The sequence below is a fragment of the Leptinotarsa decemlineata genome, unplaced genomic scaffold (genome assembly GCF_025532065.1).
Source record: "Leptinotarsa decemlineata unplaced genomic scaffold, Ldec_3_MD MMD2_P_RNA_scaffold_6, whole genome shotgun sequence".
NCBI lineage: Eukaryota > Metazoa > Arthropoda > Insecta > Coleoptera > Chrysomelidae > Leptinotarsa > Leptinotarsa decemlineata.
Genome location: NW_027412533.1, coordinates 13062980 through 13078514, shown reverse-complemented (window position 1 = coordinate 13078514; position 15535 = coordinate 13062980). Strand labels below are relative to the sequence as shown.

Sequence of the window (15535 nt, the reverse complement as noted above, 5' to 3'; positions counted from 1 at the left end):
GGTGATTTGTAAATGTGGAATTGGTATTTCTATTTACAAAACTACTTCTATGCTCTTTAATTATTTGGGGAAATGTTCTCCGTGTTTGGCCAATATATATAGTTTTGGGCAAGAGCTACAAGTCAACTTATATACTCCTGATCTATCCGACACTGAAATTTTGTCTTGCTCACAATTGAAGAAGCGATCTGTAAATTTGAGAGCGAGCTGCAAAACTATAAAACGTACATCCCCAATATCAGAAATCAATACAAAGCTTACTGACAGTGCATCGACGGGCTGACAGAAAGTGAAGTAGCATTACATATAGATTTTAGTGTGAATTATGCCTGCGAGTATCACTCTGAAGTCCAGTCTCACCATTTCGGTGGTTCTCAATCAAATCACCCTGCATACAGAAGTGACGTATCATTTTCCAGCAGAAGCACCGACAAAACAGGTAACTTCATGCTGTACAGTGTCATCCAATCAGAAACTTGGACCTTCTGCGATTTAGGCTCACCTTCATCCAATTTTGTTGCCATATTGTCCAACAATATTGCAGATGTGTTCAAATTATTTTCCGCACCTCAAGATGCCAACAAAGGTAGCAGCAACGATTTTAAGTAACATTGATCCCCTGAAAGGAACAATGCAAGTTCACGAAAACTCGAGAAATCTTAAAACATTAGGTATTAAGTTGTTTTTGTGAACAATTCTGCTCTTCCGACAGCCATCTTGGTTTAAACAGGTTGGAGCCTGGCTCCCTTACCCTTTCGACTGGTGTTTGTCAGGACAAACGGGTCAAGACTGATCATGGGATGGCGGCATGAATGATCTTAGACATCAGTACTGTCCTACACGATGGATCCCGAAGATCAGCCTTTGGCCCCGCTTAAAACGAAAGCTCCAACTGATCTAACTGCCGTCTGTGGTACTTCCTACCAAACACTCCAGCCTGAAGACATTCATGCAATTGATATAAAAGACGGAGTACACGTACGGGGCGAAAGTAAAATCAAACAGGCAGGAGTGGCAGAAAGTACCGTCGATGAAGAAGGTGATGTCTTGATAATGTGCCTGAAACAGACGATGATAGTGGAAGACTTTGATATGGTAGAGAATGACGCATCATGAATGACGTTCATTTTGATGCTTTGATTGAAGTCTTACCGGCTCCGAATGATATTAAAAAGGAGAAGAGAAAATATTTCCAATTCAAGGAGCCACTGTCAGTATTAGAAAAATAAGACTTTCTATCAGTGGCTTCGAAATTGAAATATTGTCTTGTTAGATTGTGCTATTGTTAATGATGAGTATTTTATTTTGTTTTAGGTAATTTTAACTTGTTGACAAGTTAGACTAGATTTTTTATTTACTTGAGGCAAGTGAGTAGTCATTTAATTTATCAAAATACGAATCTCTCATTCTGAAGGTTCTTAAATGTGATTTCATTAACTATCTAAGTTCGATTTCATATTATTTTATATGACAATGTTGAAGACTGATGAAGATTTATAACAAAATAAATAATTCTAGAAAACTAAATCTGTTTTTTTCCAAAACTCAGCCTGGCATTCCCAAGAAAAACATCTCTGTTACATAATTTACTACTGTCACAATGTTGTCTCCTTGTAGGAAAATTGTTTTGGTCGTTTATGTATTTTGTTATGTTATGTGTTGTTAGTACAATATTGGAAAATTTACATTCATAATATACATAATTCATAATATACTTTATATTAGCAAAAAATGTGACAGAGTGGTATGATATTATGAATAAATACGAATGTATTATTTTAATATTTTCTGAAAGTTCTTTCAGTTAATTATTATTTAACAAAAGTACAAGTTATTTGAGGAACATCATTCGATAGAATAAAATAAAAGATTTCGTGACGAAGGTGTACATTTTGTGTGTCGAATTTATCTTTCAGGTCTTGAAGTCGTACAACAAAATCTGTAAACTTATCGGCCAACAATTTTTTCCGCTGTTTACCTCTTACGAACGACTTTTGTCGAAACTTGTGCGAACTAAGAATTGAAGAGATCTCACCTTTCAACGTTGAATAGTTAATAGCTAGTGGAAACTTACCCAAGATCTTGTGGTTGTTAATAAATTCCTCTTGTAAAGTAGTAAAAATTGCATAATAACTGCTGCAGGTACAATATTTGGAACATCCAAAGGTAGTCCTTTTTTCTTCTTAGCGAACAAGTCGGAAGAGAGGTGTTCTTTTTCTGTAAAGAAAATAATAATGAAAAGAAAATCATCGACATTTTACTTGATACGTTGGGGATATTTTTCCTTCGGGTAGTTCTGGAAACAAAAATGATGTTCCCGCACATCAGAATTGCAATACTCTTCTTCACCAACCTAGTTAGAGTAATCAGGGAGATGAGTATAGGAAGTAAGTACTTTCAGAAATATATCGATCTTTTTGTTCATAAATTTATAACTTTTTCCAAATAAAATACATTCAAAGCTAGCCTTCGGGTATATTTCAAATATAATAGACAAGTTGATCTACGTGAATCCCAACTTATAGACTATACCATAAATAATACTTTACAGTATTTTACAGTCCTCTACATGAATCAAGTTGGTTAAACTTCTCGAGCAACTTTAGCAATAACCAATTTGCTTTTCGGCCGTCGTAGTTTGGAACTGTATCCTAACGTTCCGCCAGCCCGAGCGACTTGTTCATTTATCTTGATGATTCACCGATGACTGGTGATTCCTAGTTCGTAGGTTGTATTTAAGTTGAGTCAGGTAGTCCGCCTCCCTGAGATTATGTTTAGGGAAGCATAAAATGAAAACAGTGTTCAAGCCCACCAGGAAAGTACATCAAAGTCTGAGATCTGCGAAAGACAAAAGAGATCCATTATCAACTGCGGGGGTATTCCGTATACCATGCACCGGAGAAACTGTAGATTAGGTCGAATAGACAAATCGGCAGTAGCGGAACACGCACTTATTGAAGGCCATCATAAGATATTGTTTGATATGAAACTACTTGTCTCTGATCATGGATACCGCAGTCGGCTTGTACGGAAAGCTATAGCAATCCATAAACATACGGAAAACTACAACAGCAAAGAGGAGACGGCAACGCTTAACCGAATTTGAAATCCCAAACTGAAAGATGCTAAAGTGGCAACAGCGCAATGCAATGTTGCGTCATTCAAAGGTAATAACACTTTGGCCAATAGGAACGCATCAACAAGAGAGGCGGATTACCTGAGTCAACATAAATACAACCTACGAACTAGAAATCACCAGTCATCGGTGAATTACAAGATGAATAAACCTCTGAAGAAGCCAGTAATATATGCTGGCGAAATGTAAGGATGCAGTTCCAAACTACGACGGCCTTCAAACCCGAATGGAGATAGTAACACTGAAGAAAAAGACACCTTAAGTACATACGGACGAATACATAAACCGCAAAGCAGGAGCAACGTTGCAGTATAAGCTATGCAATTAGTGTTGCCAACACCAAGAAACTGAAAAACAACAGCTAACCAATAAAAAAACAGTAGGTAAAGTAAAAGAGGCAGTTTTCATACTGCCCTCATAAAATTAAATCAAACATCTAATTTTATCAGTACCAGGATTTACATACAATGTTATATTATAATATTGATCACAACATAATAAAAAACAAAAATCAAAGTAAAATTGTTTTTCACTTTTATCCCCAATTGCCCCATCTTCAGTATTTTCAGACTCATTTGAAATCATACATATTTTTGTTAAATATCTTCATGTGCCTTTCTGTGGCATCAAATGAGTAGCAATCGGTTATTTCGATTAATAGTTGTAGGCGATATTCTGTTTCGAAATGTAGTTTTCATAATATTTAGAGCTGAAAATAACCTATCTACGGTGGCGCTGATTCTTCATTTTAGGAGGACTTATCTAAGTCGATGAATCACTGCTATTTTATCAAAGACGTAGTAAAGAAGCTTGAAGGCTGTAGCCACAACACAATAAGCAACAATACGGTATACAATAGAGCTTTAGCCTGTAGCTGTCATTCCTACACTAGGATTTCCACGTGCATTAAAATATGACGGTTATTCACATAGACTGTGATCGGGGAATTCCCTCTTCGAATACCGACAAAAGTACTGCCATCTAGTGTCATTGTGTTTTCTATTACACAGTGGTTATCAAAAAATATTGGCATAGTGTAGTAGGTGGCGCTGAACGCTAATTGAGAAACAAAAAAGCATCAATGTGAAAATAGCTAATCTACTGTTAAAACAGTAGGGTTGGTGACCCTGTACATTATTGCTTAATCTGGAAAAATTTTGACGTGAGAGAAGTGATGAAACATTCAGAGTGATGAGCACATTCAGTGTTGATCGGGGATATGGATTTGGAACTTGACTTATTAGAACTCATCATGACGAATCTGGCGCAAAAGAATTAAAAAATGCGTAACCACAATGAAGTATTGCCAAAGGAAAGAGCAGTGGTTTGGGCAACTGAAGCATTCCCATATTGAAATTTTGTTACCGCGTGACACTGGTTAATATTTCAGATATAATTGTAACTTGTATCATTTTACATAAGACCTTGCAACATTGAAATTTAGAAGGTCATGATGAAATTAATGGAAATTAGGAGGAGAATGGCAACATTCTTGCCCATGGTAAGGAAGTGCGTAAACATTTAGCAAATATACTAAAAAATTATGACGCAGTGTGTTTACTGATAGTAAACCATTGGTGAAAATATAATGTTAAGTAAAATATATTATGTAACTGTTGTATCTGAATGACATACTGAAATGAATTACATGCCTCAGTGAAAAAAAAAACAGAAAAAGCATCCTTCACGGCTGTTAACAAAATTTGTTCTAAAATTTCGAAAAAGATTTGCTATTTTGTGAGTACCCTTGTTCGTCATTGGAATTTCACAACACATGTTGATGATTTGTAAATAGTTCAATGAAAATCTCACAATACATCCGTGTTCTTTTTTAAAGGGTTTTCTTTTCTTTTTGACTGATTCGGCCGTTACTTGATGAAGATCCATAATAATTTCATAAACTACATCTTACTATTTGATCTCCAGAAACTTTATTTGAGAAATATATCACATGTTTCGCTAACACAGTAGATTCATCAACAGTGATTTGAATACCTCCATCAAAACCTCTGCAACTTTTATATACCTGAGGTACCTCTTCAATTATGATTACCTGAAGCATATTACTCCACTTCTACATCAATAATAATACTTCTTCGTTTTTTTTAAGAAAACAAGTTCAATAAAGATGGTCTATTCAAATCCAGATGGTGATTCATTATAATGTTTCAATTTTTAAGTTTATTAACTTCCGGATTATTCAGTTTCAAACCTTTATTTTCTATGTGTGAAATTTCGAACTCTTCGTTAAAGATATGATTTTCTTCTAAAAGATGATTTGAATATGTTGAACTTGTTTTCGTATTTACATAGCTCATATGATTGTGCTGGATTCGATTCTTAAATGTTCTGCCAGTTTGACCAATATATACCTTAGGACACGTTCCACAGTTGATTTTTTTACTCCTGATTTCTCGAATTTGAATGTTTTGTCTTCATTATTTTTCACTAAGTTTCCAGCGTATCACTTGTTCTGTATGCAATTTCAATATCCCGTTTTTTCAAAAATGAAGCCACTTTTTATGTTGATTGTCTAAAATATTTGAAGTTCTATAATTTTGATTTTGATTATCTAACTTATCAATAGGAAAAACGTCTCGAATCCCTTAATAAACTTAAAAATTCAAACATTCTAGTGAATGTCCAACTGGATTTGAATAGATCGCCATTATTTTTTTAAACGAGGAAGTATTATTATTGATGTAGAAGTAAGGTAATATGCTTCAGTTACGTCAGGTATATAAAGGCTATAGAGGTAAAGGTAATTTGTTGAAGGTAGTCTCAATTGTAGTTACCTGTGGTATATAAATATTAGCGTAAGAAGCAACTTGTAGTTGTCAAATCACTGTTAAAGAAGCTACTATATATTAGCGAAACATGTGATATATTTCTCAAATAAAGTTTGTGGAAATCAAATCGTAAGGTGTAGTTTATGAAATTAAAAAAAAAAGGTTTTTCATTATATATTTCTGATAGTTAACCTGCGGTGGTTACCTGCCCCATGATACTTCCATATGATTCTTCTTTCTTCTCTTTAATAGGTTGTTTCGAAAGATTTGTCCGTTTTTATGAGTCAACTTTAAATTTGAACATCTCAGTGGACACTTATTCAATTTATTGGAAATAAGCGCCATTTGAATCAGTGGCACCTTTGATAACGTAACACAAGTCGATTCATTTCGTCAGCATAAAAATTGGGTGCTCTAGATTCGATAAGGTCGACGAAGTCAGTTTTTGCCTGTTCCTGATCGTCGAATGTTCTACACTTATAACACACATTTCGATAGTTTCATTAGTTCGGACTTCTATCGTCTAATATGTACCTTTTATGTCGTTGGAGTAGACACTCGTATCTGTGCCCTGGTGCTGAATAGTGAAATTTAACGAGATATTCTGGAGCCATATTTTTGAAACTTGGACTAGTGGAAGTGAAGGTGATTATCAGTTTGCCTTTGAAACTTGGAAGTCTTTGATTCATTTTTTCAATTATCCCTACAATGAGTTCTCGAAACAAAAGAGGTGACTCAATAATTAAAAATCTAGTTACTTCTCTATGTACATCCGAAGACTTTCTAACTGAACTCTCCAATTCTATAGCTCTCATTGTTGAGAAAAAATTTTCGAATCGATTAGAAGCGTTGACGAGAGACAATGATGGAATGAAAACAAAAATACGGGAACAAGAAGGCGTAATTGCCTCCTTGGTCAAAAAACAAGAGAGACAGGAAATTTAGGATGAGAAATATTTTAATTTTTGGAATAGATGAAAATCCAGTCAGGAACGTTTTCAAAAGCAGAATGAATTTAGATATTCATGATACTGATATTGAGGCATGTTACAGAATTGGCAAACTCACAAGAAATAAAGCCAGACCAATTATAGTTAAATAAATCAGTATGTTCTGTGAAAACAACATTTTTGGAAACAAGAAGTTACTGAGGCGCAGTGGTATTCTCATTCGTGAAGATTTAACCTCACCACAAAAAAATAGTGAGGGAAGCTCTGATGAAAGTTAGAACCAATAGAAAAGTCTGGACAAATCATGGTAATATTTTTATGAAATTCAGTGAAGCCAGTGGAATTATCAAAGATGTGACCCTTGACGACATCAATGATCTACGACATCAATGATCTTTAAAACTTATTATTTTCAATGTTGATCTCCAGAATTATCTAAATAGGATTCTAATTGAATTTGCAGCATTTGGTGCAGTTCATCTTATGTCGTCCTATCTATCGAGAATAAACATTCTTGTCAACTTTTTCCCCCTTTTTTTTCTCTGTCCATTTTTTCATTTGAAAACACTAACTGTTTACTTTAGAGATTTTTTTTTAGTTCGTTTTAATGTATACCAATTTAGGATTAGGAAGCTTGAATGTAAGATCTTTGATTCCTTCCTTAAAAGATGTGAAGTTACTCATCGAAATTAATTATGATGTATTTTTTATTTGTGAAACTTGGCTTGGCTCAATAACAATATTACTGATAAAACTGTGAAACTAGATGGTATTAGATTGTATAGGGCTGATCGTAGTTCTAGGGGTGGAGGTTTACTGATTTACGTCACTGATAAGATTCATAGCGAAATTATTGAAACTTTTGAGCATGGTTTCGAACACCTTTGGGTCAAAATTAAAATCAATTCAAAACATGGTTTGGGTGTCATTTATAATCCACCAGATCAAAATGTTAACACTTTTTTGAATGATTTTGAAGATTGTCTAAGACTACTTTATCCGACAGTGGATGAACTGATTTGTACTGGTGATTTTAATATTAACATGTTGGAATGCCAGTCTGCTAATGTTATAAAATTTTCCGCCATTGTTGACTCTTTTGGTTTGAATCAAATTATTGACTCTTCCACAAGAATAACAGGAACATGTGCTACCTTATTGGATTTGATGATTGTTCGGAGCGAACTGGTTATAACTAAAAATATTATTGATAGTGTAGGAATATCCGATTATTCGATGGTATCTTGTATGTTAAGAGTACCAGGAAAAGATAAAATCTCAAAATTTGTTAAATATCGTTGCTTTAAATATTTTAACGAAAATGATTTTCAGCGGGATTTGTTTCAAATTCCTTTATTCGTATTTTTGAGCAAAGTAGTGTTGATGAGAAGGTGTCATTTCTTGTCCACGGTTTGAATAATTTATTTGATAAACATGCTCGCATAGTGAGTGCAGGAGTAACCAAACCAAAGGCACCATGGTTGACGGACACAATTAGAGATATGATGAAAACAAAAGATAAGGCTTTGATGAAATATAGAAAGACAAAGTTAGAGGCTAGTTTTAGATTTTACAAAGATATGCGAAATCATGAAAATAAAACAATAGAAAGGCAAAAGAAGGAATTTTTTACTTTTCAGTTTCAACAAAATGATTCAAAAAAAATGTGGCGTATCCTGAAACAAAATAAAATAACTTTAGATAAGGAGAAAAGTATTCCAGATTATCTGAAAAGTGTTGATGAGGTCAATGATTTTTTTGTTGATTCTATACCAATAATGGAACCTCCACCAAACTTATTTGACTATTACAAAACTAACTGTTCAACTAGCTCAAAATTCTGTTTTAAAGAAGTGAATGATATTTTTGTTTTTCAAACACTAAGTGATATTAAAATAAATGCAACTGGTTGAGATAATTTGAATATAATGTTTATAAAACTATGTTGTCCGCATATTGTTGAGTACATTAATCACATACCTAATAAACTTTTGCCTAATTGAAAACGTTTTTTCTAAAATGTGGCAGTGCTGTTGTGAAAGTGTTAAAAAAAATACTCCCACTGAGTTTGAAGACTTACGACCCATTAGTGTACTTCCGGCTGTATCTAAAATACTAGAGAAAGCCATATAAGTACAACTCCTGGAGCACTATTCAGAATTCAATATTTTACCATTGGTTCGGTCTGAGTTTCGGAAGGGATTCAGTTGCCCTACAGCATTGCTGCATGTTATAGATGACATTGTCAGAGCTTCAGATAGAGAACATTGTACAGCTCTAGTACTTCTTGACTTCAGCAAAGCCTTTGACACTATAAACCACGATTTATTGATATCAATTTTACATTACGTTGGTCTGTCAACTTCAGCTATCACCTTGCTTGCCAATTATCTTAATGGAAGAAGTCAAAGAGTTACGTTTGATGGAAATTTTTCATCTCCCCTAACTCTTCAACGCAGAGTGCCACAAGGCTCTATACTTGGGCCGATCCTGTTTGCTCTTTACTCCTCCAATCTTATCAAAAATTTGAATCACTGCAAGGTGCACTTCTATGCGGATGACACCCAAATTTATTATAGTTTCCCCCCTCTAGATGTAAATGATTCCTTGCATGATACTTAATAAAGATTTGGATAATTTTTATAGGACTGCAACAAAACACTGTTTACTCCTAAACTCTCAAAATTCAAATGTTCCATTATTTGGAGCAAAGTCTAAACGATCTGATATTTTAGAGTACCTAAACATATCAATCAATGGCGTGAATATCGAGTTGGTGGAAGAAGCGAAAAATCTTGGGAGTCATCTTTGACCACACTCTCAGATTCGAAAAGAACTTGAATAACTTAATACGACGTGCATATTCTTCTTTAAAATTGATATATGGAGTTAGGCAGTATCGTCCCCTAAAATTGAAATTAGTATTATGTGAAGCACTAGTTTTATCCCATTTTAACTATGCTAATACTGTCTATGGACCACATTTGAATGAGCAGTATAAACGTAAAATTCAAAAAGTACAAAACTCGTGCTGGAGACGTATTTATGGAATGAAACGTTCTCAGAAAATTTCTTATAAGCTCAAAGATGCTTGAATATGAATAACAGAAGAATTTTGCATGCCGCCAACCTATTCCATAAAATTATTCTTACCAGAAAGCCTGCTTATCTTCATAGAAAAATTTCTTTTCGAACGGATGTACATAACGCCAATATCAGGTTCAGGGGAACACTTACTCCACTTCCTTTCAAAAATGAATTTTACAAAAGGTGTTTCAGTTATCAAATATGCCATGTAATGAATGACCTTCCCCTCGAATTACGTACAGCTGGGTTCCAAAAATTTAATTATAATTTATTTAGCCATTTATTCAATACACGTCAGTGATATGATTTCAGAACTTCACATCGTTTTGCTCCTACTTCTGTGAACTTACTTGTCTTAGTGTGGACAAATTTGTATATTTTTCCTTTGTTTTTGTATTATTTAAAGAAAATTCAATAGAGAGGTATTTTTAGGGTTAAGTGGAATAACAGTTCAGTTGTTGAATTTATTCAGGAACTGAATTGAACTTCCCCCTTTATTTTCAAAAAAAATTTCTGTTGGTGTATTTCCTCAATCTTGTTTTTTTACATATTTTTTGAAAACAATAAAGACGATTATTATTATTATATAATAAATCATCATCCGAAAACGATTGTGGATACTAACAATTGAAACATCCTGAAGTAACTTGGCTTGAAATATTTTTATTTCATTTTGGTTGTTCAATTTTCAATTTTTTGCTTGAGTTATATTTTTTATTGTAATTTCATTTCCGGATTTTATTGCTTGATATAATTGTTATTTTCAGCTATTCATTTTAATTTTCACGTTTATTTGTTCTTTCAGGGATTTGAAATCATATAATATCATATATATTTGGCAAGAAGATTTATGGACTTCTGGCAGAATTTTCCAGGATTGGCTCACTCCAAGGCGTTTATTCACCCTTCGAAGTTTGATACCAAATAGTTGTTGGACTACAGTAGAGATAAACTACGATGTCTAAGAGGCCTTCTTTCGTCCTAAAAAACCAGTCACCCTACAAACTAATCGACTTCGTTAAAAAGCTGGGTTTATTTGGTCGAGTGTGAATAGGTGTGAGCCACAATAATCCCTTGCGGATTGCGGTGGAGGGTCGAATAAACCCACTTACTTTGGACCTAACCTAACCTAAACTATATCATATTAGACAATGGAAATCCGAACTAATGAAATTCACCACCGTTGTCAACCACTTTAAAACATTTCGATAGTTATTCAATATTTTGCAATTATGTATGCAGAAATTATTGTTTGAAGTTGGTTCTAAGAAAGCCTTCCAGATGTGTTTTTTTTTTCTTCAAGGCATCTATTTTATTTTCTTTCTTGCACCGGCCTAGGTAAATTTGGATAATTTATCTATTTTCTGCAATCCCCCTGACTTCTCTGACCTGAATATTCATCTCACCTCTCACATGGCTTTCATTTTTTTCGTGTTTGTGTTTCTATTTGTATTTGTCATAAAGATTTGAACACAATCGTTCATTTTCGAAAGACGAACATAACAAAAATAACAGTAAACCAACCCTACTTGACACGCTTCATATGATTTTTGAGTTGCCTCATATACCTCCTCTAAGCTTTTCTTTAGATATTGAAATGAAATACGAAGATGTATCTCTGTGAGTACTGACGTGTCGTGTGAAAATTGAAGAATATTTTACATAAAACTCTCTAGTTGAATGACTTGCCTCGACTCTACAACAGAATAAAATAGTTATTGTTACATCCCACAATAATTAGGCAGTACACGAATATTTTAAGTGATGGTTGATGTTTCATCGCGTGGCGAAATTTCACAAACCAGTCATGAAACTGTTTGAAGTGAAGTGTTTGGGTAAACAGTATTCTATGAAGAAATTAATGTTTAGACAGAAAAAACACTGTCAGTTCTCAGAAAAATTAGAAGAAAATGAAAAAAATCCAACGAAGGAAACAATAGAAAATAGGAAATATCAATGAAAATAGGTCTGTATATAAACCTGTTTCTTTTCCAAACATTATTTACTCCTTCTATGTTATTCATCCACTAGCATATAGATACCGGAAATTTTGCAAGAACTGAGAGTTATTTGAATTCTGTCTGTTTAAGATATGTTAATCAGCTATCGCCCCCTACGATCGACAACTCTCAAAAGTCGAAACTTGTACAAACTAAGGACTAACGACGCCCCCCGTGGGGGTAAAAGGTGCGAGTTTACATAAGAAAATTACCTTTTCATCACTGTTTCTCCGTACCGCTATACTTTCTGAGGCGGAAATTTTGTATGTAGATTCGTTTTATGTTGTAGATGTGCAATAAGAAAAGGATTTTTAAATATTCCAACTGGGACGCCAGCCGCGGGGAAAAAGGCTCGTACATGAAATAAAATTACCTTTTCATTACTGCCCTTGATTTCCGGTGGGACATCGATGTTTCGGAATGAGACACTTATTGCTTCTTCAGCACCAATCTGGTTAACATCACAAGATAAAGCAATCCACTCATGAAATAAAAACCTTATGTCACTAATGAGTCAAATATACTCATGTTAGACACTTATAAATGAAAAGTTCATGACGAATTTTGAGAAGGTAATTTGAGTAACTTGAAATCAAATAACCATTTAATATTGATGTTAGTGAATCCTGAATGGCGAGTTTGCGGTTATTTCATAACTAAACAGCAAATATTGGAAAAAATCCATTTCTAATGACAATAAATCAAATTATTGTATTTCTCGGTTCAATCGTTCGATACGTGTCAAATTTCTCTTTTTTACATGACTTGTCTGACTGTAACGAATAATTTGTCGACTAAATTAGGTTACAAGTCGGATTATGTTCCATTTAAAAATATACTGTTGAATTTCCTTACAAAAATTCTAAAAAATGTATGTCGATTGGAGGTTGGAGGTTCAGAGTATCATACTATTATTCAATTTTGGGTCTATGCATGGGGATCTCGTAAACAGTAAGAGATAAGAGAATCAATTGAATTCATAGCAAAGTTGACTATGTTCGAGTACTATAGAATTATATCGAAAAATCGACTCTAGCTCTTTTGAATACCGGGAAAACCAAAAATTTTTAAATTTACCATTTTCATTTGCATAGATATTGATAATTTGTTTATAATTCACTACTGAAGCTTTCCTAGTACTGTATGTTCATATAACTTTTATACAAAGAACCGTCAGGTAGAGGCACTCTACCCTCTGAAATTTTAAGTACGGACCAGTATTTTCGTAGCAATCTTTCTTGATGTCATAAAATCAAAGGTTTTTCTATATTTTCCAGAGTTTACATCACAAGAGTCAAATGGGGATCTGGATATGAAAGGTTAAGTTTTTGGAAATCGTACGTTGTGAGAAAAGCTCATTGAAAACATTAGAAGAATATCAGGTCTGTAAAAATGGAATCAAAAAATTTGTTTCATGTTCATCAAATTACCTAAATTCTCGGGAATTTCAAAAAAATTGCAACAAAAAGTACAGGTTCCTATTTGAAATTTTCAAGTTGAGGTGTCCCAATTATGATGATACACTACTTCACGATAACAGAAATATCAATTTTATCAGTTGAATAAGAAGAAATTTCGAAAAGAACATTTGTTTGAAGGTACAATTGATAAAAACAAAGTATATATGAACAGAGTACGTGAATAACTGGACTCCTTTTTAACGAATGGAGTGAATTATTGTTATTATTATCATTTAAACAAATCCACACTTTTTTATTTGAGGTTTACCGTTATTACTCATCTTTCTTTCAGAGAGGTTCTGCAATTCTGATATATCCAGGGTTCAATTTTGAAACTATCACCATCCCAGCTTCATTAAATCTGAAGCAAGCACTATTCCCAATCACCATTTCTGGTGATTGAGAAAAGTGCTTGCTTCAGATTTAATGAATGAAAATGAAATTGAAATGAAATTATTTGAACAAAAAAAACTTCAAAAATGTTGAAATACGTATATCATGAGTCGAAGATTTTAAAAATCTAGAAAAAAAACAATAATCAAAATCAATAACTAGTTTGAAGCCCTGTTATATATTTATATTTCAAATGAGTTCCGATTCAAGTTTGAAGTCCTTCACAGTCTTGAGGAAATAGAGAAATACAGTCTCTTAATAATATTATTAACGATGTTATGACATCACCATCTATGAATTTATTAAAATCAGAAACATTTAGTTTTTTCCTGTAATTAGGAGCAACTTTGTTTTCGAATACATTTTTTAAATTGCGGGAGACGATTATTAAAGTTCAACTTGAAGAAGAGAAAAAAATTAAGTGTCATGGGAAACGATCATGGAATTTATTACTTATTAGTATCCACCATCAAACCACACAATTATGTTTTGCGAAAAAAATATTTCACTTTTTGTAAGCGATTAATAATGTCTATGGCGATTATGAATTATGGCGATTTAATTTCATTAATGTGTTTTTCAAATGTTTTTACCTGATTTGAATAAATTATTTGTATTTTGATTCAGAATCGCTTTTTCTCTATACATATTTGAATATCAATTTGTTTTTGTTATAGTCTTCAGCATTTTGTTCTCTGACGTTTCGGTAACTTAACGTGATAAAAAATAACAAGATTACAATAAGATTCTAAAATAAATCGTTTCTTTTTTGCAAGTAACCAATGGTAGATGATGAATATCACATAAACGTGATATTTTACTGAGTTTTCATTTACTGCTGTAGGAAACCCACTAGAAAAACGAACTATTCATTGATAATGGATAATCAGAATAGGTTGATTGAACTGACATGAAAATTATGAATTTCAATAGGAATAGTGGCCATTACTGGGGATTAAAATCTCATACGATCCTATAATGGGAATTTCAAGAAAGAGGATTTTTTTACATTTGCTGAAAGACTCACATTGTTGTGGAAAATATCCTTACTTATATTGACTTAATGTATATGTGAATATACTCATTTGTTTCAGATAAGTGGAAACAGGCTAACTAATAATCATTTATCGTTTTGCGCATACATATAGCACACCTGTATTTTCAGATATTACATTCGAAAACGCAGTAATAACGGAAGGCTTATAATTTGTTCGCCAACAAAATTGTTGACAACGACTACGAAGCGGTGATTATTGGAATGGAACTATTCTATGAATAAGCTATGAGTCAAATATATTCAACTTCAAGAAACTATTGTAAGGGTAATAGGACATTGACCTACTATGGAAAACTTCAGTGTCAGATCAGGGATAATATGAGCTGACTTTTGGTTTAGCTCTAAGTTTTATAGTGGTCAAACGCGGATAACTTTCTCGAAAGGAGTAACAGAACATAAACGTATTTTTTGATCTATTCAACACTTCAGAATCATATTTTGGTAGAGAGGCATGTGTTCAATCTTAACAATGTTGTAATGGATGTAATAAAAGAGTAATGGATATAATTTTCATTTGTTGAATTTGTTGAAACTGGTCGATACTAGGTTATATTTTTCAGTTACTTGTCATCAACTATGGTCATTAGCTTTTTGTTCTGGGTATGTCTTGTTAATAACTCTTTATGCCACATAGGAAATATAAAAATTTCCATTAGTAATCTA

General features: G+C 33.3%; 1 protein-coding gene across 1 annotated transcript in view; it reads right to left on the bottom strand.

Annotated features, from left to right (window-relative positions):
* Positions 1 to 15535, bottom strand: part of LOC111506756 (ATP-binding cassette sub-family G member 1) — a 214936-nt gene that overhangs the window by 35019 nt on the left and 164382 nt on the right. Inside the window, exon 8 of the mRNA XM_074170013.1 lies at positions 2075 to 2217. Coding sequence (XP_074026114.1) covers positions 2075 to 2217 — 143 coding nt within the window. The remainder of the gene's footprint in view (positions 1 to 2074; positions 2218 to 15535) is intronic.